At 41.9% G+C, this 25,910-nt stretch overlaps 1 protein-coding gene across 1 annotated transcript in view; it reads right to left on the minus strand.

Annotated features, from left to right (window-relative positions):
- Window positions 1-1,644: 1,644 nt before the first annotated feature.
- Window positions 1,645-25,910, minus strand: part of ogdhl (oxoglutarate dehydrogenase L) — a gene marked incomplete at its 5' end in the record, with an annotated part of 74,849 nt that continues 50,583 nt past the window's right edge. Inside the window, 8 exons of the mRNA XM_080740458.1 lie at window positions 1,645-1,969; window positions 3,235-3,389; window positions 8,713-8,876; window positions 10,453-10,525; window positions 12,980-13,105; window positions 15,626-15,697; window positions 16,463-16,641; window positions 19,910-20,037. Coding sequence (XP_080596584.1) covers window positions 1,846-1,969; window positions 3,235-3,389; window positions 8,713-8,876; window positions 10,453-10,525; window positions 12,980-13,105; window positions 15,626-15,697; window positions 16,463-16,641; window positions 19,910-20,037 — 1,021 coding nt within the window. The 3' untranslated portion in view covers window positions 1,645-1,845. The remainder of the gene's footprint in view (window positions 1,970-3,234; window positions 3,390-8,712; window positions 8,877-10,452; window positions 10,526-12,979; window positions 13,106-15,625; window positions 15,698-16,462; window positions 16,642-19,909; window positions 20,038-25,910) is intronic.

Here is a 25,910-nt window from a genome sequence, read left to right on the forward strand (position 1 = left end):
GTCATTTTATCGTCTAATCAGGCTTTTGGGAACACCGTGAACAGTTTTTAATTTGCTTCATTCAGTATGAGATATTTGATGTAAATGTTATCAGGCCCTCCCCGTCCAGGGCCGCTCCCCATACACAGCTATTGTAACTTCAAACTCCATTTTGACCATGATAGATTCATTAACAAGTAAAACACTCATTATTTTTTCACTCATAATACCCTCCTAATACGTGAGCTGGCCGTATTTTTCCGATAACGTTTTTCATTTATTTTTAATAACCTTTTATTATTTTATTTTATGGTCCCAAAGAATTATTAAAAATAGATTAAAAAAGGTTATCGAAAAAACAGGGGGGGTATTATGAGTCATAGAATAAGGGGAGGGGCCCTGGATGGCGAGGGCCTGATAACATTTACATCAAATATCTAAATACTGAATCAAGCTAATCAATATCTGTTCAGGCCGTTCCCAAAAGCCTGATTCGACGATAAAATTACTAGAGATGTGACCGAATATTCGGCGCCGAAAATTTTCGACCGAATAGTGCCAAAAAAACGCATATTGTCTTTTATTACAAATTTACTACACAATAGTAAATAAATAATTCTACACAAAAATAAATATGCTGTGTGCATTCAAAAGTGAGAAATAAATGTTTTATGGAACCATATGGTGATTATTATTTAAGTTAGCTTTTGCCATAATCATGTCTTTTGCCATAATCAGGTAGCTTTACAACAAAGGTACAGCAATGGTGCAAATATTAGTAATACAAAATAAATTATATGCATGTATTATTCGGCTATTCAGTATTCGGTTTTCGGCCAAATGTTTCCAATATTCGGTATTCGGTTTCGGCCAAGAGTTTTGCTTTCGGCACATCCCTAAAAATTACCAAATTCTTTTGAAAGTGAAATATCCCTTTAAGTTACATAGTGCTAAGCACTCCAACGACAGTCACAAACGACTGTGGGTAGAACAATGCCTGTGCATCTTGCAATATGTGCAGTTCAGTACAGTAATGTAAAGTACAATACAGAAAAGTACAGTACAGTATAATGTCTCTTTTCGACAACAAGAACTAAGTGAACCAACCCCGTGTCACAGGTTCTGGTTTTCGAACAATACGCTGCCTACGACTCATTAGCGAACAGAGTTCTGGAAACTCAGAACATATATTTTATTTTATTTTCATCTAGAAGCTCAGTGAGCTTATAGAACGACTATTTAACTTTTTTTTCTTCAGGGGGTGCCTCTGGCTATGATGGAAACATAAAACATAATACCATCATCACAGGGTTCTGGAAAGTTTCAGCTCAATTAAAGTTTGGGGGTTTACCCTTCATAGTGGGAAGAATAGCCACAACAGAACTCAAAGGGGGGGCATTAGAAGTCTCTAAGCAAGGGACGATAATTGTTATTGTTTATCGCGACACAAAAATGCTCACAATAATCGTATCGCAGAGATTTCAAATTAACGTGAAATTGTCCTCCGTCATAACCCTTGAAAATGAGATGGTTCATCTCAAGGGGTTTATCCTTCAATAAAAAGGTACTATAAAAATACATAATTTTACTTTTGCTGAGCAGCATATCCGGTACCACTTGAACCTTCAATACTTAGTAAAGAGCAAAAGAGCGTACCTGGTAAATTCTCTTTTCCACTCCACACCAAATCTCCTCGTCAAAAATAGCCATCAGCTTGTAGATCGACTATTCTTGGCGCCCCCAGAATATGGAAGCTGGGGTTCAAGTGGTTAATTAAAGTGTCATTTTAAGAGTTTTAAGCTATGTTTGATTATCACGATAATATTGTTGATCGCAATTATTTTACGTTTCCATATCGTGCCATCCCTAGAAGTGTCTGCCCTGGAAGGCGTCCAGATTGAACGCGGTGTCCATGAACCTCTTGAGCTCGTTGAGGTGGGTGGATTTGTTACCCGTGGCAGGGGCCGCGGCCGGCTCTCGACCCACGTACCTATGGAGAAGAGGCATTCAACATGTTGGCACTGGACAGCAGAAAGCAGGAAAATAATAGTTTAGGTTTGAGTCCTTCTTCGTCGTCTAATTTACAGTACAAAACACAATCATCATTAATCACTAACCCTAACCCGAGTGCGAGGCTGCTAGCCATGAAGTAATTTTGATAATTCAACACCATACTTCTACGGTGTGGCACGTCGCTCGTTAACTATTGTGTGGCGCGTCGCTGATTGCCCACAGCTGGGGCGCTCCTAGCAAGACACACTCACTGACGGACGGACGGGCATGAGCTGGAGCATTTCATAGTAACTGCGACCTGACGGTCGCAACTATAACTATAAAAATATAGTTTTAAAAAGTGTGGGTTACAGTGTAGGTCAAGTGGAGTTCACAATGACTATAAAAAAACATACAATAGTGAACGATATAGTCATAGTTACAGTATCTTTATAGTTATAGTGCTCAGTGTGAATGGGACTTTATCAGGGGCATAGTTCTGCCGATTTAAAATGACTCCAATACGGAACTAAAACTTGTTGCGCTAGTTGCGCTGTTTTCCCCCCTGGCCGATCGCAAAAAGAATTGCCCTCCATTGGATCCCATTCATTTTCCGCTTTCGTTTTCTAACCTTAATTAACATTTTCATGAATACTGTATGGTTCCTATCGCTAGTTAAAAAATGCCTTTCAATCACCATCATAATTATTTGTTTTGTCGAAATGTTGTCCAATGTATTTTAAAATAAATGATAAAGTTGCGGGGGGGGGGCGTGGCCAACTAAACTGATACCAGCCGGCTGTGTTCTTCTTCGTGTGCTGTATTTCGGGAGGCTCCACCACATTCTCCCATGTATCCCTGCGTTGCACGTGACCGTTGGCAGCCAATAGCATCTCTGATGCCTTTACCATTCTATGATGGCGACACCCATTCCAAGGGGTAGAAAGGGCCATTTGCGCTGCATAGAAACCAATGGCTTCGCTTCGTCCATATTTTTCTACAGTCTATGGACTTGTCTTTATACCAGAATATCTGCCGAGTGAACCGAATCCTGGATCCTTACCAAGTACTGTCTTTTATTGGCTACAGTGAGGATCCTTACTAAACGGGTCTCTTATTTGCTACAGTGAGGAACCTTACCAAATGGCTCTCTCATTGGCTAGCACGGTGAGGAACCTTACCAAATGGCTCTCTCATTGGCTAGCACGGTGAGGAACCTTACCAAATGGCTCTCTCATTGGCTAGCACGGTGAGGAACCTTACCAAATGGCTCTCTCATTGGCTAGCACGGTGAGGAAGCGTGGTCGGATGTAGTCGTAGTAGCCCATGTTCTTATGCTCCTCCTGACACCACAGCAGCTCAGCGTTGCTGTATCTCTCCACCTCGGACTGGACCAGGTCAAAAGGGAACGGTGAGATCTGTTCACAAATGAAAAACCACAGCAGAACGAGTGTTATACCATTTAAATGCTTCTTTTAAAGAGGTGGTGCCATAGTTTTGCACTTTTTTCTGTTTTGGTATGTGTCTATGGAGTTAACGTTACTCTAGGTTGTGGTTACATTATAATATGCAAATGTGTCTTCCCTTTTCCTGAAAGCTGAAAGCCTCTCAGTCAAAAGACCCAGTTGAAATACACTGATATAATGACATCATTATCACCCCCTCCCCTTTTTACCATACAACTGCAGCTGTGGGTGTGGCTAACTTCAGCTGGGTCACCACCACCCACCTGACAACCAGGCATACTTAATGAGCAGGTGGGTGTAGCCACGTAAAAACTCAATTTTAAAACTTTCTGTGGACTTTTTATTTTTATTTTTTTATATGTCTTCCTCCAAGTATAATCACAATACCTCATGAATACCCAGACAATAGAACTGTTGTGGATATTAGTCTGGTCCTTCTCAGTGTTATTTATTTCCAAGGTGTGGTTACAAAAAGATTCAACCAGATCTGTTCATTTTCACTTCACTTTGTGAATAAAGCATAATTTGACCATTTCATCATTCCATCCATGACAATCTTTTGGTTCGATGAGGTTTGGCCTGGCTTATATAGATGGAAATGTGGCTGTGTTTTATGTGTTTCCTTAATTATTAGACTTGAAGTGTCATGAAGTGTGTTACAAAATCATTGTAAACGTCCAAAATAGGACTAATATTTAGCTTGCGGCCCTTTGACTTTTGATATTTTGCTCAGTGGCCCCTGAGCCATCTTAAGTTGAGTAGCCCTGTACTAGAACATAGGATAGGATCCTATTTTATAGGATAGGACCATTGGCATACAATTTCTCCACATTTAAGATGTTTATTAGCATTTTTGTGCACCCTCACTCGATTAATTAAGACTGTTGTGGGTGGAAATGTCCTCGGCTGACGAATCGATCTGAACTTGCACATGGGCATATTGACCACTGGCATACAGAGGGAAGTGGGGAAGCCCAATTCATCACCGTTTCCAAAGTTAAGCTGTTTATTAGCATTCCTGTGCACATTTCCACCCAATTAAGACTGCTGTGGGTGGAGACAGGGAGAGAGACTCCCGGGAGCCGTGCCAGGGCTTTTTAATTAACCGATTTAGTGCCATTCCCGAGATATCTCGCGAAATTCCCTTTGATGTTCGCAGTGCCATTCCCGAGATATCTCGCGAAAAGTAATTTATTACTGTAACGGCGGTTATCCTATACCGGGTACATGCGCGGAAGGTCCCGAGACGATCTCCCTCGCTGATTTATCATCATCACGGATCCACGAGCACAAAATAGTAATCCCATAACATTGAGGCAGACGGGGAATCTCATCTTTAATGTCCATTATCTCAAAACAACACTTTCAAAGCGAGGATGGAGGCAGATGCTCGCTTATAACACATGTTGAAAAGCACCGATCCGATCCGCCATTACACCACGTAAACAATGATCGATTCCGGTGAAGGACGTGATGACGTCAGACCGGAAGTGTTTATGCTATGGACTTCTGGCCTTCAAAATAAGACAACGCTAGTGAATGCAGCCTGAGGGAGGCATCGCGGACATTTTAATCCGTTAATTTCTGGGGCACAAAATGGGTTAATAGAGAGGTGTTTCCATGTGTCTGATTCAAGTGGGGTCCGGGGACTTTCAGGGGGTCCTCGGAAGCAGTGTTGATTTAGTTTTAAAGGGGCCCCACCATGCTTTTCAAAATATATATTTTATATATATATTGGTCCATAATACGGTTCTATACAGGTTTTAGCCTACACAACCACTCGGATGTTGAAATGTCATGTTCTGTCTGTCTCTAATTCCAAGCCGTTTCAGATGCAAAACCAAAATGCCGTTAGTTGGCAACGGGGTGCTGTCTTTGGCCTAAAATTGGAACGATACAGAGAATATTAATGAACCACGATGAGAACCATGTAGAGTCAATCGTAATCTTCTCTGTATAGTTCCAATTTTAGTACCACTTTACCTCATGGTTCCACCTCATATATATATAGTTTCAATAGAATATAGCCTCCCAAAAAGTACCGCCCCCTTCTCGAGGGAGCCCAATAGGAAATGGGACCTGGTGTGACCTCACACCAGTCCTCATTTCAGGAGAGAACCGTTCAGACACACTCACTCAGAAAATCACTGAAATGAAAGGCAAGGTTTTAACCGATATATAACCTGATATATATATATATATATATATAGCCGATCTACAAGCTCACAAACAACGTGTCGCAGCTCTTCCCCACTTGTCCCTCCCTAACATTTTAATCTAGTTTTTATTTGTCGACAAAATTGTCCGTATATTTAGAGACTAGACGTTGTCCGGGAGATTAGACGTTGCCCGGGACCCAAACTAGTGAAAATAGCAGATCTACAAGCACACAACGCATCGCTTTGTGCTGCATTGTTGTGAGCTTGTAGATCACCTGTTTTCACTACTTCTTGAACATTTGTTTTCTAATTTATGTAATTTCTTAGATTTTTCTTTTATTCCTTCATTAAATTACTGAAAAAAATAATGATTGAATTTGTTTTTCCATTCATAAACATTATTGCTTTTTTGGGAATGTTTTTTGAAACTGCTTTGAAATAATAATAATATAATAATAATAATGATTAAAAACAAAATGTAGGAAACAAATATTAAGGGACCCATAAAAGATTTGTTCACGACCCACAAATGCGTCCCGACCCAGTGTTTGGGAACCGGCGGCGTAAGTTATACCAAACTGGGCGTCTTTGAAATTAAAACGTTTGAGATCCACTGGTCCGATTCCAGACACACATAATATGCATCAGAACCGTCAGCTTCCTCGTTCAAGGTATACTTCAAGGTATATTTCACTTTCAAAAAAACTTTTTGTCATTTTATCGTCTAATCAGGCTTTTATGAACACCCTGGACGGTTTTTAAGTTGCTTGATTCAATGTTTAGATATTTGATGTAAATGTTATCAGGCCCTCCTCCTCCAGGGCCTCTCCCCATACACACCCATTGTAACTTCAAAACTCCATTTTAACTATGATAAATTCATTAAAAACACCCATTATCTTTTCTGGTGACTCATGATACCGTCTTAATACATGAGCAGGCTGTGTTCTTTTTTCATTTATTTTTAATAATTCTTTGGGAAAATTTAAATACAAAGATGAATTATTAAAGATAAATGAAAAAAGTTATCGAAAGATGGTCTGCTCACGTATTACGAGGGTATTATGAGTCACCAGAAAAAATAATGGGTGTTTTTAATGAATCTATCATGGTTAAAACGGAGTTTGAAGTTACAATGGGTGTGTATGGGGAGAGGCCATGGGCCTGGAGGCCCTGATAACATTTACATCAAATATCTAAATATTGAATCAAGCAAATTAAAATCTGTTCATAAAAGCCTAATTAGACGATAAAATGACCAAAAGTTTTTTTGAAAATGGAATATCCCTTTAAGAGAGAGAGAGAGAGAGAGAGAGAGAGAGAGAGAGAGAGCTGGCTCAGTGGTACAAAGTTATAAAAGGACTTTGATTTAAACGCATAGCAAGCAGCAGACCCAGCAAGGCTGGATTATTATAGCTTACATAGACTTGGTGCACCAATATGTATGTGCACGGGTGTGCGTGCGTGCGTGTGTGTGGTCAGTAAAGCAGAAGATTTAATTACCAAACGGTCTCATCAATTGTGTCAGCAACAAACCACAGAAACACTCAGCGTGCTACAGTGACGTAACAACCTATTGGCGGCTGGGGACTTTGATACAGTTCAGTTACATGGCTGTTCTCATGCATTTTTATCCTCCGTGGGTTGATCAATATGAAAAGGATTGAAACTGGTTTTTAACTCGGTATCTATTTGCTATAGAGCTATTAGTGACAGTCACAGTTTTTGCACATAGTTTGGGTAGTTTGGGTACGTGTGTGGATGGACTAGTTAAGATAAAAGAATGTAACCGCTTTAACCCTACATACACACAATTTCACAATAGTGAATAGATAGCTAGATGCCTATGCTAGATCAGGCTCGGCCGCAGGATGAAATGACTGAGGGGGGCAGTTGAAAATAGTGAGGGGGCACATCTCAATTTTATATTAAAACAATATATATTTTGATGTTGTCGAGTGGAAACCACATTGTATGTCCAATACCGTTGGTTTAGTATTTATCATATTTAGACTAGTGAAAATAGCCGATCTACAAGCACACAACGCCTCGCATCGCGAGGCGTTGTGTGCTTGTAGATCTGCTATTTTCACTAGTTTTGTGTGATAGTCTTGGAAGATAAAGCGGGGCTTTACTTTACGATAAAACCTAGAAATTTGAAACTCGGCGATACAAAGTTTCTGCCTGACAGTGACAATACAAAACTTAAACTGAGGGGGCAGGATTTGCAACTGAGGGTGAAAGGCCCCCTCTGGCACCCCCGTGGCGCCGGGCCTGTGCTAGATGCAAGGGTTCATGTGGTTAACATTATTTTTTTTACAATACACTCACGGTAAAGACTGATATTTGACATTGGGTGCAATCTTAAAGGGGAGGACCACCCATTTTCAACATTGAACTATTTCATTAATAGACCTTTGAGTTGTTATGTGGAAATAACCCCCCCCCCCCCCCCCCCCCCTTCTGTGTTGCCTAGAACTTGCAAAGTACACCATGACAGGGACGTGTAGAGAATGTTAGAGAGGCAGGGCTGACATTTCTAAAAGGGCCTTTTTGGTGAAAATATCGAAAATAGCGCTGCGACGCGTTGGAGACCAGCTTGGTTGGCTATTTTCGGTACTTGATACCATAAACTAAGCATATTCTAGTCGATACTGGAGATGTGGCGTAATGGCATGTTTCTTTACACAGAGAGGGCAATTCTTTCAACATAAGATGCTGCATTCATGTTCAGGAGAGTTTGGAAAAGGCAATTCTCTTGAATGCTGCCTTCAGCTATAATGGCATGGAAAGAGGGCATTTGCATTTCTTTCACCATAGTAAAACTGCATTCATGGTCTGGAGAGGGCGCTTTTTACAGATGGATAAAAGGGCAGGAGCTCAAGCCCCCTTTGAAGACTATATGTGCACGTGCCTGCACCGTGATGACATCACGGTGTACTTTGCAAGCCAAACCCCAAAATCAATCCTCCAGTCAATCAATCCGCAATTAATTATATAGCTGGCAACCACTGTGTTAAAAAAACAGTTGAGACTGGGACCAGACTCAAAACTGCTAGCATTATGAAGTGGCCGCACACTCCATCATCAGACAGCTTTAATGGATTTCTTTTTACCTGTTCAAGTCTGATAATGGCGACGCTTCTCTCCAGGTTTTGCAGCTTCCTCTCCTTAGCCAGTTCGTAGTAGACCTTCCCCGTGCAGAAGATCACTCTTTTCACCTGGGTGGGGTTTTCACCAGCGAGTCCCTGGTCAGGAATCAGCCTCCTGAAGGAAGTGCCTGTGTGTGCAGGAATTCACCAGACTTTTACTTTACACTATTTTATCTTTTTTTTCTGTCGGGCAGAAATCGTATCTCCATATTTGAACGTTCTGTTTAGTTTTTTTGTTGTTGTTTTTTTGCAACCTTTTTTAGCATAACGAGTAATTTTCTTTTTTTAAACAATATGTTTATTTAGTTTTTCATTCTTTTTTTGACGTACAAGACAACTTTTACTTGACGATAAAAAGACAACATACAGACAAAATATGAAAAGAAAAAAGAAAAGAAAAGAGAATACAACACCATACAAAAAACAAACAAAATACCTGACATTAACACGACACATAAAAATATTAAATAATTATGATACAAAGAGCACATACCGTTAACAGTAACTCCCAGAGTGATGCCATAAGGCCGGACAAGTGAATAACGAGTACTTTTAATTTTGGTACTTTAAGTACATTTGCCAAGATGACAATACTTTTGTTCTTTTACTCAAGTACATTTTGAATTCAAGACTTTTACTTATAACATAGCATTTCTACATTGTGGTATTTTACTTAACTCTTTCTGTGCCAAGGGCCAAAATGGCCCCAAGGTATTTGTGCCAGGATTTTGTATGTTTTTCTTTACTAAAAAAAAAATTATAGTCTTTGATCAAAAGACGTCAAAGACGTCATTGGCACACAGGGCCCATTGAAAAAAGACGTCATGAGACGTCATTGGCACTGAGTGAGTTTTAAAGGGATCGTCCACAAAAAGAACAATTATATATATTCTATCGATTACTCACCCCATCGAGACTTGAATTCATGGATATTTTGTCGCATCCCAAAGCCAATAATTTGATGATCAGCAGTGGTTCCCTATGGAGACACAAAGAGCCTGCTTTGTTCCCTACGGAGACACAAAGAGCCTGCTTTGTTCCCTATGGAGACACAAAGAGCCTGCTTTGTTCCCTATGGACACACAAAGAGCCTGCTTTGTTCCCTATTGACACACAAAGAGCCTGCTTTGTTCCCTACGGAGACACAAATAGTCTCCTCAAACTATTGGCTTAGGAATGCGACAAAAAAAAATACTTCCACCGCTGTCGACTATGACTATAACACAGGGTTCCCCAATAGGCGGCCCGCAGGCCATTTGCGGCCCGCGGGGGTCTACTGTCTGGCCCACACCAACCCCAGTAATAATGGTGGTATAAGAGCAGCAACAACACCAGTATATCGTCGTTGTCGGGTGGAAATCTCGTATCTCCAAATTTTTATGTTCTTTCGCAAATCATACAAGGCCGTCGCACAAAAGTAGTGAAAACAGCAGATCTACAAGCACACAACACGTTGTGTACTTGTAGATCGGCTGTTTTCACTAGTTTAAATCATTTTTAAAATGATAAATGCAAAACAAACAGTTTTGGACATACAAGATTTTCACCCGATTTTGAACCGTCGCTGGAGTAGCGGGAACGCCGCCGTCGGCCCCTGCAATGTTGTGGCCCTCGGCTCGGTGCCCTAGACATAATTCGGCCCTTGGGGAAAACTAATTGGGGAACCCTGCTCTAACAGTTTGTAGAAGACCAGGAAACCTGTACCTGTGGCAAGCTCATCAAAGCTGGCCCGCGCATCCGGATGCCTCAGCAGAGACTTGGGAGTGAAAATGATCAGCTGAAGAATAAAGAGAAAAAAAGCATAAAGTTTACACCAACTCTAATAAACAACAGATTGTTTCCATCATCCGTGTCTTCATTATGTGCTTTGGGGAAAATCCTCCAGAGATGAAAGTTTTATCTGCTTTTTCACGCTAATTTGTTAGCCATCATATAACACGCAACATTGACCTTGGGGGAAACAAAAACATTTCTTTGAGAATCAAATAAATAAAAGAGGCGTTGCGGTTCAACCAACCGAGTCCAGGGTTTTCGGCTTTCTTTCATAGAAAAACAAAAAAAACATTATCCCCTCCTGGCTCCCCGCGCTCATTTGCTCGGGAAGCGCTTTTCTCACGCTCGGCAAAGCATTGCATTTACGTGCGACTGGGGATCAGTTAGGATGTTCACTGTGGATGAAGACTGACGCTGGGAATGAGAGGTGTGTGCACGTGCAACGGCAACAGAACGTTTCAAACTATATTACTGTTAACTTCAAACGTTTAACGAAACCCGTCAAAGACAGGAGGACCGAATTTAGAGGCTTAACCCATTTAGGCCTAGAATTATTTTAATGCTTTTAACTATTGAAAAATAGCAGATATACAAGCTCACAGCTTGTAGATCTGCTATTTTTGAAAAACGTGATATATATATATATACTGTATATATATATATATATATATATATATATATATTTGGCAAGTCTTTGAAAATATCTTTTTGAAAGTGAACATTTGTAACTCAAATATTTGCTTCTGGGGGGTCCCTGATACAATATTTTGAGTTGGGGGGGTCCCTGGAACAACATATTTTGAGATGGGGGTCCGTGGCCAAATACATGTAGTTTTGGGGGTCTTTGGCATGAAACATTTTGAGAACCAACTGACAGAAACATAGTAAAAAAAAAAAAAAGAAAAAAAAAAAAAGAAGAAGTGTAGGAAATAGCAGATCTACAAGCTCGCAGCGCGGCACTCGGTGCCGCGCTGTGAGCTTGTATATCTGCTATTTTTTAATATTTAAAGCATAAAATATTGCGTAATAATGTGTTCAGACCTAAATTTGATTAAGATAAATGTACCCCCATTAATTCCGGATGGAGACCCAAATGCATTTGGGCCTACAAAGAGTCTCCTTAAAGGAGTAGTTCACCCCCAAAATGACTTTTTTTTCCCCTATCGTTTACTCACACCATGGAGACTTGAGTTTAATAATATTTCTTGTTTTTTGTCACATTCCGAAGACAATAATTTGATTACATTGAATTTACCCCCATTGATTGCGAATGGGGACCCACATGCATTCGGGTCCCCATCCGGAATCTATGGGGGTAAATTTACTATAATACATTTTTTGTCATAGGAATGCCACAAATACAAACAAATATTATTGAACTCAAGTCTCCATGGCATGAGTAATCAATAGAAGAAAATGTCATTTTGGGGGTGAACTACTCCTTTAAATTATTGGCTTCGGAATTCAACAAAAACAACAAGAACAACAAACAATGGGTTAGGGTTAGTCTCCATCTGGGTGAGTAATTGATAGGAAAATAAAGAGGGGAAAATAAAAAAATGGCCAATATGAGCGTATGAGGTGTGTAATTAAGGTATTTTTGGATTTTGAATCCATTCCAACCATTAGTTTTCAGTTAAAATGACTCCTTGGCCATAAAATAGGCCACACCCACTTTTGCGTGTGCATAAGGCATATTGTCTTGTCTTACGTTCACGGAACACCATTTGCAGGGACGTGCAGAGAATGTTAAAGTGGCAGGGGCTGAAATTTCTAAAAGGGCCTTTTGGTGAAAATTTCGAAAATAGCTGACCTCCAAGCTCACAACGCTGTGCTGCGACGCGTTGTGAGCTTGGAGTTCGGCTGTTTTCGATGCTCGATTTCTACACAGAGAGGACAATTCTTTCAACATAAGATGCTGCATTCAAGTTCAGGAGAGTTCAGACAAGGCAATTCTCCTGAATGCTGCCTTCAGGTATGGCATGGAAAGAGGGCATTTGCATTTCTTTCACCATAGTAAGAACTGCATTCATGGTCACTTTTTACAGATGGATAAAAGGGCAGGGGCTCAAGCCCCCTTTCATGTCTATGTTTGCACGTGCCTGACCATTTGGGAACGGACGAGGTAAATAAACAGATATCTGTGATGATGAAGACTTGGGCCGGACTCACACATATGCGTGAAACATCTTCTCCGTATCGTCTGAGAATGAGGGGGGGAGGGCGGATCCAATGCATTGTCAATGGAAGGTTGTTTGGTTTTTGGCGTTGCCGTGTCTCTAGCTCAACCACAGGCTGTCTTTTGGCCAAGAGACACGGCAACGACAAAAAACCAAACAACCTCCCATTGACAATGCATTGGATCTGCCCCCTCCACCCTCAATCTCAGACTACACGGACACGATAGCTGTCGCAACTGTGTGTAAGGGCGCCTTGAACAGCACAGGTTTCACCTCACCGGCTTCCTGAAGGGCAGCAGGATCTGTCGTCTCAACACGTGGCAGTAGTTGGCAGGGTTTGAACAGTTGACCACGATCCAGTTGCACTCGTACAGCTGCTGCACCTCAAAGTTTCCGCTATATTCCTTCGTCAAACACAAAATAATTCACAAAAAAAAGAAAAACCTTCAAAAACATAAATCTAATTATTACACAGAAACGACAAATGGTTTGCTGTTGGCCAAAAAATGACAAGTGTGTTATTTTAGTGGTTCTGGACCATTGTCACAGGGGACAGTTTGACAGGCAAACGCAGCTGAAAGTAATGACGTTGATTGCGTGTTTCATTATGTGGTGTTCCTGTGTGTGCCAGCATGAATTTAACTGTACAGGAACTGTCCACGTTGGATTGTGGAACACCTAACTTAACACACCCACAATTAATTATTACCTTCAGCTGTCTTGTCAAAATGTCTGCTATGAAAAGGGCTCTACTGGTTTGTTTCTTGGCTTCTCGCACGCAAGCGCACACTCACACAGAGCAAGCACTAGTCTGCAAATATACTGTAGCAAGTCTTTGTACAGAGTATATTGCAACCTAACTACCATGAATATTGTGAATGTACCCTTCTTTTGAATCCTTTTGGGGAAGTTGATCATCTGCCCATTTGTCGATTTGGTCAAAAGAAATTGGCTGAACAGAACTCATATCGTGACTAATAATTGAAGCCGAGGCCGAATTGGGCCGAATCGCATGGATGAGCCCTGACAGCACATGGTTGGTGCTACAGACTCCAAATTTCGCACGCAGATAGCTCAGACCTTTGTCTACGTTCTTAGCTAGGCCTCGACCCGACCCGATATGCGGTTTTCCGGAACCAACGCTAAAGGTTCGGAATCTCCATATGCGGAGTCCTGACTACTAATTGAAGCCAATGGACGCCGAATCCGAATGGCCCGAATCGCATGGATGAGCCCTGACAGCACATGGTTGGTGCTACAGACTCCAGATTTCGCACACAGACAGCTCAGACCTTTGCCTACGTTCTTAGCTAGGCCTCGACCTGGCCCAATACACAGTTTTTCGGATCCGGCACGAAAGATTTTGAATCTCCGTATGCGGAGATGACTGACATCGGGCTGTTCCGGAGCAAGCGCTGACTCATTGGGACATCACTTCATAAAAGGCTCTGACATCACATACGCTAGATGAGTCAACTAAAAATCTCTCTGAGTGTGGCATAAACTAAAGTCTTTCTTCCTCTCACTTCGAGGTGAGCAAAGTTCAGGGTGCTCTTCAGAGCGGTTGGGTTCAGGGGAATTAGCGGGCTGTGCCTTTAAGAGAACCAGGTGAATAATGTGGATAAGCCCGGGCAGTTCCCTCTCACACTAAACTTAAATAATAAAGGGGAATAAGGAGCCCAGGGGCTAGGGAACTCCGGGGCGCTCTGTAAGTAAAGTAAGGGGTGCTGTGTCTGCAGAGATCTCCATATATGGGCATAAGTGGACAAAGGCAAACAGATGGTCAAAACGGGTCCTATGACAACAGGTATAATGGGGTTTGCATTAAAGGGTAGGGCCGGAACTGGTTCTGTGTCTGCAGAGATCTCCATATATGGGTATAAGTGGACAAAGGCAAACTGATGGTCAAAACGGGTCCTATGACAACAGGTATAATGGGGTTTGCATTAAAGGGTAGGGCCGGAACCGGTACTGTGTCTGCAGAGATCTCCATATATGGGTATAAGTGGACAAAGGCAAACAGATGGTCAAAACGGGTCCTATGACAACAGGTATAATGGGGTTTGCATCAAAGGGTGGGGCTTTCATTCCCTATTTTAAATTACCGGTAGGCACGCGTGTTTCCCGCCGCAGCAATAGTCGGGGGCACTAACAGATGCAGAGATCTCCATAATGGGCATAAACGGACACATACATCAGATACAGAGATCTCCATATATGGGCATAAAATGGATGCAGACAGACAGATACAGATATCTCCATATATGAGCATAAATGGACACAGGCAAACAGATGGTCAATACGGGTCCTACAGAGATCTCCATATATGGACATAAAATGGATGCAGACAGACAGATAACTCCATATATGGGTATAAATGGACACAGGCAAACAGATGGTCAAAACGGGTCCTACAGAGATCTCCATATATGGGCATGAAATGGACGTAGACAGACAGATATCTCCATATATGGGCATAAATGGACACACGGCCAAACAGATGGTCAAAACGGATCCTATGACAACAGATATAATGAGGTTTGCATTAAAGGGCAGGGCATTCATTCCCTATTTACATTGTTCCCGAGTTGGCCAGGTTGGTAATTTGGGACCATCGCTCCTTTGTTTACAATGGTTTGTAATGCAGGCTGCCACCTTATGTGGTCATGTGACCGAAGATGGCCACGGTGTGAATAAGGTCAATATTCCCAAATTACCAGCTCATTCCTGGGACTGATTCTGACTAATTGCTCCATGCTGAAGCCTCAGAATGATGAAGCACTGTCCGGTCAATCGCTTCCAACACAACATGACATCTGGACGATTGGACACTAACTGAAGAATGTGGGGACAGTGCTGACTCTGTATCTTGGAAATAAATATTCTCAAAAAAACGAACAAATCTGTACTGCATGCAAACATACTGGGAAGAGGTCGGAGTCATCCTTGCTCATCTGCAGAAAGCGCTCGGGTCGGGCTGAAGAATGTTCTGGGCCCTGCAGAGACGGGACAGATACAATGGTCACTAAAGGAAATTATTTGAGATAATCACAATAATTGTTTGCTTAATAGTCAGAATCCTTTCCGTTTTCATCTATCAAAACAGTTTTTTACATTTTAAAAAATAGAGGAAATTGCAGAGGAAGTCAAAGTTGAACTGTACTTCAGTACTTGAGTAAAGTGTCGGTGTCGGGTGGAAATGCTGTCCAAAACAGTTACTTTTCAGGATTCAAATAAAGAAAAGTAGCAGATCCACTTCCACCAGCTCAAAACGCGTCACTTGTGGATCGGTTACTTTTGATGCTATTGTGTGATGCTGTAGTACGATCAAGTAGGCCGTTAATTTATGGATAAAAAAAAGGTTATAGAATAACGTCACTGTCTGGCCAAAACCTCTTAACTCCATTTTTGAGGTTTTTGATTTTTTGGCATAAATCAGGGCTATTGAACACCCTTTACATTTCCAACTCCACACTTTCTGCCAAACCAGCTAACTCCACCCGATTGGCCCTCTCTTTTTTTCATAAATATGTGCTATTGAACAACCTTTACGTCTGTGTGTTGGTTAAAATAATATTGAACCGATGAAAAGGAGTAAAAAGCTCTTCGGTCAAAACGCCCTAACTCCACTTAAGCTCATTTTCCCGAAAATGAACACAGCAGAGATATGGAAGGTTTCTCCTCGACAGCGACGAAATGCAATGAGATTCCTTTCCACTGACAGAGGTACATTTGTCTGCTTTATTGCATGGTTCTCTCACCATTCCTTCCATGCCGTGGGGCAGCAGCAGCACGATGCCGTTGTGCCGGTGCCACTTGGCCTGACCCGGGCTGATGAACTGGTCGATGATGCACTGGGCCGTGTTGTGGAAGTCTCCGAACTGGGCCTCCCACAGCACCAGAGCGTTGGGGTTGGCCATGGCGAAGCCCAGCTCGAACCCTGGAGGAACGACAACAAATATAACTGAACAAAAAATACATTCCATTCTCCCGGGGTTGGCGAAAGGTCCTTTCTGTGTTTCTAGTTTGCATGTTCTCCCCGTGTCCCGAAGGGTTCTGGTCTCTATTGTGCCTCCCCCTGGCCAGCCGAAGCGCCTGATGGAGGGGAAAGGTTGGAATAACGTGTTCCTTCCACACGTTAGGTCAGGGAAACACCCCCGTCAGGTGATAATAAGCGGCCTGCTCACTCCGCATTCATTGAAGGAAACATGAGCTCAGTTCGGTTACAAAATCATGAGATAAAAAAATAAATAAAAAAATAAAAAATCCCAAAATAGGGAAGCCAGGTTTAAAGCGGTCACATTTTTCTATACGGTATGTTATAGGGTAAATACTTTGCCTCTGTATTGGTAAATGAGTGTGCACAAAGTAAAACCAGAAGCAGTGCTCTTCCGAGCACAGGTCTCCACCAGGCTGTGCATCCTGGTGGTGCTACTGTATAATAGGCCAATGTAAAAAGGGTGGCATATGTTCTTCACCTTAGATCTTTCAAAGCAATCGGACGCTGCATGCATGATTTGAAGCATTGTGTTCCAAAAATGTGTTTTGCTAAAGTCTACCTGCTGGTGGCGCTATAACAGGCCAATGTGAAAAAGGTAGCATTTGTTCCTTGACCTAGTGGGAATATGTGTGGCAAATTTCACGGTAATCGCAAGCTGCGTTGATGATTTGAGGCATTTTGTTCAAAAACGGAGCAATCCTGCAAACTTTGGAAGCCAATATTAGCCAATCAGGATGGAATATGAAATATCAGACGGATCGGACTTGATCACATGACTATAGAGATACTGTGTACCGATTTGCGTGATTTTTGGATAAAATCTCAAGGAGTAATATTCAAAAATGTGTTTTACATAAGTCGGCCCAAAGGTGGCGCTATAAAAGGCTGATGTGAGAAATGCAGGGCAAAGGTTTATCCTTAGCCTCTAGGGAGTGTGCCTACAAAGTTTGAAACTGATCGGTGGAGTTATAGGTAAAACCACAAATCGGCCTGTTATAGCGCCTAACCCTTTCAAAAATTTGAAGTGGCATTTCTTCCTCGACCTAGTGGGAACGTGTGTGCGCAATTTCATGATAATTGCACTTTGCGTTTGGGATTTGAGGCATTTTGTTCAAAACGGCTCAATCCTACAAACTTTGGAAGCCAATCTTAGCCAATCAGGATGGAATATGAAAAATCGGACAGATCCGTGTCGATCACATGACTGTCGAGAAACTGCCTACCGATTTGTAGGATTTTTGGACAAAATCTGTAAGAGTAGTGCACCGAAATGTGTTTTGCGAACATCGGCCACTAGGTGGCGCTAGAAAAGGCCCATTTGAAAAATTTAGGGCAGAGGTTCTAGATTGACATCCAGGGAGTGTGTGTGCTCACTTTGGCAGCGTCCGGGCCAACGGCGACTGAGATTAGGCGCTCACAAACTGCGAGGACGCACGGACGGACGGACGGACGGACGGACGGACGGACGGAGGGGAAAACATACTCTCCCTCAGCCTTCGGCTGGTGGAGACAATTAAAGTAAGGAATTGGGGATAACTTCAGGTTCAGGCTGGTCTGCTGCATATCAGGAGCAGGACTCGTAAGGCACACACAGCAGAAAACTGGGACAACTGAAGCCTGTCTTGATTAATAACAGGGTGCAGGCAACAATAGATACATCTCCGTCAGGTCATGGCGACCTGACGAAGACATCCAAATGTTGTCTCGCTTGCTGCCTGCGCCCTGTTATTAATAAAGAAAGGCATCCAAGTCATGTCCTTTCAGAACGCAGCCATCTTGGATTGCGTGACCACATGGGCATTACAAACCATTGTAAACTATGGAGCGAATCAATGGTCCCAAAATATGAGTTATGTTCCACCAATTTCTTTTGACCAAATTGACAAATGGGCAGATGACAACATCAACAACATCCCCAAAAGGATTCAAAAGAAGGGCTACAGTAACTGGATTGAAGCTAGGGTACATCCACGATATTCAAGGTAAGTTAGGTTGCAACATTACTGTATACATTACATTACTGTAGACTTGCTATACGGTATCTGTGCAGTGAAAAATAGCAGATATACAAGCTCATCTGCTATTTTTGAAAAAACGTGAAAATTCGAATTTTGACCCGATTCTATAAGTGTCTTTTGAATCCTTCTAAGATTTTTTGAAAACCCTATGTTTCTATGTCAGCAATCTGGCCAGCCATCGTCAAAGAAAAGGTCCTTTTCACTTACCTGGAGCTCTGTTAGTCTGTTCTTGAGAGACTACTATGTCAGTGGTTCTCAAACCTTTTCATGTGAAGGACCCCCAAAATGATATGTATTTGGCCATGGACCCCCATCTCAAAATATTTAGTTCCAGGGACCACCCAGAAGCAAAATTTGAGTTACAAACATTCGCTTTGAAAATACATATATTCAAAGATTTTCACGACTTTTTCAAAAATAGCAGATCTACAAGCTCGCGGCACCGAGCTTGTAGATCTGCTATTTTTCTAAAGCATTCAATAATTCTAGGCCTAAATGGGTTTAACTTACTGTATCGTGATTTTTGCATGTTAATCATGAATCAATCTAACAACAAATAGTTGTAGCACGGATAGCAAGTCTTTATACACAGTAACGTTGCAAACTACTGTAACTAACTTGAATATCGTGGATGCATTTGTGTGATGCAGTAGCATGATCAGGTAGGGCATACATTTCCGAAAAAACTAAAAAGGTTAGCGTATGGCAATAAGAGCTTTCTGACCAACACCATGGGTAGGGATGGAGCTTGTTAATTTGTATTGATAATGAGCACCTTATCGATCATGCTTATTGAGCTGGGCTTTTATCGAGGCCACTATATTGAGCGTTTTCTAATGTTTTGTGGAAAGATGTGAGACGACAAGTTCTGAACAGAACTGGTATCTTTTTTTTATTGGCCAGTTGTTGTGAGTTTGTGGCTGACCACCATCTATATGAAGATGACAATTGACAAAAGTAACAAATATTATCATTAAATATCATTCATTAGTGTGCAATAAGGCTTTATATTATGCATAGTACTGTAATAATTTCTCGATCGCATCGTCTTGATTGTTTAAACATTACGTCATGGGCCGCTATGCTCGATAACAAGCTTGATAAGCCCAAAGCTTATTGATACCGGGTAATCAATACATTTGTTATGGCCTTTGTAGCGGGCTCCATCCTTAGCTATGGGTCTCTCTTACCCAGGACTCCATACTCTGACAAGGAGCTGTTGCAGACAGTGTAGGGGGCCTGGTTGGACCACAGGTGGTTCATGGGGACGCAGCAGCGCTTGTCCACCTCCTGGTCATGGAGCACATGATGGCGATGGCTGGGAGGAGACAGAAGGTCAAGAGGGAAGATGAGAAAAAAGGGAGCGTAGTATGAAAATGATCTTTTGTGTGTATGTAGCGGAGTGACGCACTGCCTCAACCTGATGGCTTCAAAAGTCTAGTATCCCCCTCGGTCCATAGGGATATCCCTTTGGATCAATGGTTAAGATATTGGACTTTCATGGGGGAGACCCGGGTTCGAATCCCGGGTGTTACATGTACATATGTCGTCTCTCTCGGGTGGAAACCTCATACTGTGTGTCCAAAACTGTTAATGATTCAAATGTAAAAAAAATCAAACCAAGTTTGAAGTGGGCAGTGGTGTCTGTTTTACAGAGAATAAGGTTAGAAATAACTTTAGGATTACGCATATCTTTCGCAAAGACATTTGGTGTAGTATAGGAAAAAAGATGGGACCTATAGTATAAAGCCCTGGGGGATGACTCTGGTCAAAGTTGTGTATACTGTAAGGTTCAAGTGTTTAACTTAGGGAGAAACAGTGACACAGGATTCAAGGTTTTCACCAAGCTGATGGATGGGTGCAAACAAGAGGCGTCTTACTGAGAGCGAGGGTGCTGTGTCAGAGGACTGCCTCTCACACACACGCACGTACGAATGCGTGAGCGCGTGCACACTCACACACACACACACACACACACACACACACACACACACACACACACACACACACACACACACACACACACACACACACACACACACACACACACACACACACACACACACACACGTATTACTGTTCTTGTGAGGTCACCAACATTTTTATGAATGCCAAAACAAAAACTACAAGCCTGAAAGCAGAACATAAGCTGATCCGACAGTTGAGCTTGTAGATCAGCTATTTTTTGGTGCACCAGCACACGACCAAGTATAAACGGCCATAGCTCCCACAGAAACTTTTTACTCAAGTACCCGAACCCGAACATTTACTCAAGTGCTGTACTTAAGTACACTTTTGAGGCATTCTGTTTTACTTTGCTGGAGTATTTTCCAATTTTCAGTACTTTTACTTCTACTCCATCTCAGAGGCAAATATTGTGCTTTTACTCCACTACAATTATTTGAAAACTTTCGTTACTGGTTACTTTGTAGATTTTGATTATTATTACAAAACATACATTAACCACCTCAGCTCTATATACATTTCGGCCATTTGAAAATAGACGATGTACAATCTCACGATGAGCTTGTAGATCTGTTATTTTCATATTGATTTTAGAAATTCAAAATGGGTGCATTCTGCATAATGAGCACTTTGTTACCTTTTGGTACTTTTTGATACCAAATACCTCTGCACTTTCACTCAAGTCAATTCTGAATTCAAGACTTTCACTTTTCCACATTGCAGCATTGTGACCTTTACCAAAGTAAAAGAATGTAGTACTTTTTCCACCACTGCATTTGGCGCAAGCAAGCGCACACACGCGGTCCGCGAGACGTAGTCCCCTCACTCCCCCCCCCCGTCTCCTTGCACTGCCCTGGGGGACAACGAGGGGACGTGAGGGGACGTGATGGGTGCACGGAGACGAGAGCTAATCGGCCCTGCCAAGTCCACTAGCTGCCCAGGCCCAGGGGCGTCACAAGGGGGGGAAAAGTGGGACTGAGTTACTAGGCCCCAAGGTGGCGGGGCCTTCATTATTTTATACTTTAGCCTATTGAAAAAATAGCAGATATACAAGCTCACAGAGTGCCGCGCTGCAAGCTTGTAGATCTGCTATTTTTGAAAAGTTGTGAAAATATGTGCAAATCTTTGAATATATTTATTTTTTAAGCAAACATTTGTAACTCTGGGGAGTAAATATTTTGAGATGGGGGTCCGTGGCCAAATACATATCATTTTGGGGGTCCTTGACATGAAAAGGTTTGAGCAACACTGACATAGAAACATACTTTTTTTCAAAAAACCTTAGAAGGATTTGAAATATTCAAAGACTTTCACGAAATTTTCAAGATTTTTCTAAAATAGCAGATCTACAAGCTTGCAGCCTGGCACTCGGTGCCGTTCTGTGAGCTTGTATCTGCTATTTTTCAATAGTTAAAGCATAAAATAAGGCATAATAATGCGTTCACAGTCTAAATGGGTTAAACCCCCTCCCGCTATGAAGAACATTCATGGGGGGCCCGCAGTGAATCCTTGTACCCAGGGCCCAGAATTAGGTGCGACACCCCTGCCCAGGCCAGCAGTCGCGGCCATCACACCCACCGCGATGAGACAGTCACTTACAACGCTCTAACATCACTCTAATGAAGCCTCCGAACAGGGCGACGCGCACGCACACACAAAGAGAGAGACACACAGTACATGCACACCAGGGTTATGTAATGTGAGACGTGAGGCGTTAGCGCTGCAGGAAAACGGTTACTTGTGGTTTTAGTATTGTGTGAAACACAGCGTCACGATTATGGTTTCAGTTTACAACAAACAATGAGATTGTGCAATTACGGTGAAATCCCGCTCCTCGTCAATTATCGCTGTGTGAGCGGCGCCGATCCCTCCGCAGAGCACTCTTCGTATCAATTAGAAGTCGGTAATGAGGGCGCGCGCTGCATAATTGTTTTTGTTTGATCTTTGCGCTACATCTGCGGGATATCATCCTTCTCTTCAAGAAATCCTTTGATGGCAGACTGAAAGCCAGAGCAGCACTCACTGTTGTTGGGCAATATTACTTACAGTAGGAGTATGTTACTTATTACTTCTTTAAAAAGTCATAATATTATAATACTTATTACTTTGTATCAATTCAAGAGTAATATCTCTGCTGTTGGGCTGAAACCTCCTAACTTCATAATGTTCATTTTCGGGAAAATGAGCTCAAGTGGAGTTAGGAGGTTTTGACCAAAGGGCTTTTTAGTATTTTTCATTGGTTCAATATTATTTTAACCAACACACAGACGTAAAGGGTGTTCAATAGCACATATTTATGAAAAAAAGAGAGGGCCAATCGGGTGGAGTTAGCTGGTTTGGCAGAAAGTGTGGAGTTAGGAGGTTTTGTCCCAAGCACTTTTTACTACTTTCCAATGGTTCAATATTATTTTAACCAACACTCTAATGTAAAGGGTGTTCAATAGCCCTGATTTATGCCAAAAAATCTAAACCCTCAAAAATGGAGTTAAGAGGTTTTGGCCAGACAGTGACGATATACTACATTACATATTATATTACTTTTATTTATGTAGTTTTTCTGTATATTCCATATTGGAACAATACTATTATCCGGACAGGAAAAAATCAACCAAACAGCAAAACTAAACACATTGAAAGTAGACGATCATCACGTTTTTTTTTTGCCCCCGAACCAATTCCGATAACACCCTACAGCATGAACTGACACATTGTGCTGGCTCATAGATGATACAACCGAAGGGAGATCGCATTTAACTTGGTCAGATAACAAAAATCACGTTCATTGTAATTGTCAGTAACACAGCTACTTTTATCACTAAGTAATACCTTACACTACTCATTATTGGGTAAAGTAATAATATTACAGTAATATATTACTAAGTAATAGGTTACTGCCCAACAGTGCTCACAGGCATGCAGCGAATGGAGCTAATACACATTATTACTGCATGTGTGACTCTGTCCTCGTCAGCACACATATCCATGTTGTTCTGCAGTTCAGGTTAAAAGGTGTAGTAAGTGATGTTTCTTTGTCAATTTAAGAGTTAAATACCTCTATGATCGAACAGTAATCATTGCTTATAGAGTGTTTGTTCAGTAACCCAGTCTCTCTGGCTTTTTAAGTAAACACTAAATAGACATTTACAGGTAATTTTATTCCATCAGGAGAGATTTAACTCAGGATACAGAACAAACATGTGAAATTGGAAGTGATGATGACGCAAAGAAATGAGCAGATAAGACTGAAACTGGAACACTATAAAATGTTGATAAAAGATAAAAAGGCATACTAACCCACCTGAAAATGTATTTTATGTTTATTAAAGAGCTGGAGAGATGAGGAGACCACTGTTACTGAACCGAACCGAACAGCAATGATTACTAAATATACAAACTTTGTTTTAACCCAAATATATCATATCTCTACTTCAATATGTTTATTTTCAGGAAAATGAGCTCAAGTGGAGTTAAGAGGTTTTGACCCAAGGGCTTTTTACTACTTTTCATTGCTTCAATATAACCAACACACAGACGTAAAGGGTGTTCAATAGCACATATTTATGAAGAAAAGAGAGGGCCAATCAGGTGGAGTTAGCTGGTTTGGCAGAAAGTGTGGAGTTAGAAGGTTTTGTCCCAAGCACTTTTTACTACTTTCCATTGGTTCAAGATTATTTTAACCAACACTCAGATGTAATTGAACACCCTCAATAGCCCTGATTTATGCAAAAAAATCAAAATCATCAAAAATGGAGTTAAGAGGTTTTGGCCAGACAGTGACGATATATCACTTACATAACCTGTAAAAATGACTGTATTAAAATACCCTGTGATGTAAGCAACACAGGTGAAGCCAGTCAAATTAATAATGGGTGCGTTCGCTCACATTGCATCACATTGTGAAGGACTGTGAGCTTGTAGATCAGCTATCTTTGAAAAGGTTATGCCTATAATGACATGCCCAAAATAGGAACGCCAAGGGTTCAAAGTTGACCCAGAGACCCTCGCAAGACCTTTGATCGGTACCTTCTCATACAGTGCACCATATCGACGTTGTCGGGTGGAAACCTTATATCTCCAAGTTTCAAACGTGTACGTTCTTTCGCGAAGTGAAGCCCTGCTTCACCGTACAAGGCCGTCACACAAAAGTAGAGAAAACAGCAGATCTACAAGCACACAACGCCTCGCACCGCGAGGCGTTGTGTGCTTGTAGATCTGCTGTTTTCACTAGTTTAAATCATTTTTAAAATGATAAATGCAAAACAACCGGTTTTGGACGTACAAGGTTTCCACCCGACAACGACGATATATACCTCTCACAGAGTCCCTCACACACGCGCACGCACCCACACACACGCACACACACTGGATTTTCTCACTCCCAGTCCTTCTCTTTCATTCCGACTCACTTGAGTACATATATGCACACACACACACACACACACACACACACACACACACACACACACACACACACACACACACACACACACACACACACACAAAGGAGCCCATTTCCTCTGCCTGGGGGCCCCATTAGTGAGGGAAGGGGGGGTACTTTGGGCACCGGCGTATACACCAAACCCACCCAAACACAGAGCAGTGAATCCATTAGTCCACGCTGTTCCATACAGCACAGCACAGCGACGCAAGCACGCCCAGTCAAGTGTAACACACCAATATGCTCTGCTCCCAAGAGGAGAGAGTGTGTGTGTGTGTGTGTGTGTGTGTGTGTGTGTGTGTGTGTGTGTGTGTGTGTGTGTGTGTGTGTGTGTGTGTGTGTGTGTGTGTGTGTGGACAGGGAATTACTACTTTGTGGGGACCTCATGTCCCCACAAAGATAGTACAATCAGAGGAAAAACCTTGTGGGGGCTTATTAATAGGTCCCCACAAGGTGTTTAGGGGTTAGGTTAAGTGTTAGGGTTAGGGTTAGGGTTAGGGTTCAAAATGAATGGAATGTCCCCACAAAGATAGTAGACTATGTGTAATGTCCCCACAAAGTAGCAATTGCAAACCTGTGTGTGTGTGTGTGTGTGTGTGTGTGTGTGTGTGTGTGTGTGTGTGTGTGTGTGTGTGTGTGTGTGTGTGTGTGTGTGTGTGTGTGTGTGTGTGTGTGTGTGTGTTGCTATAGCTCACAAGTATAGTAGAATTTAAAGAAAATATGTGACATTCCGAGGACAAATTCCCAGGTCCTCACAAGAGAAATGTGGTTCTTCCCATTTTTTGGAA

The sequence above is a fragment of the Nannobrachium achirus genome (genome assembly GCF_963921795.1).
Source record: "Nannobrachium achirus genome assembly, chromosome: 13".
Classification (NCBI taxonomy): Eukaryota; Metazoa; Chordata; class Actinopteri; order Myctophiformes; family Myctophidae; genus Nannobrachium; species Nannobrachium achirus.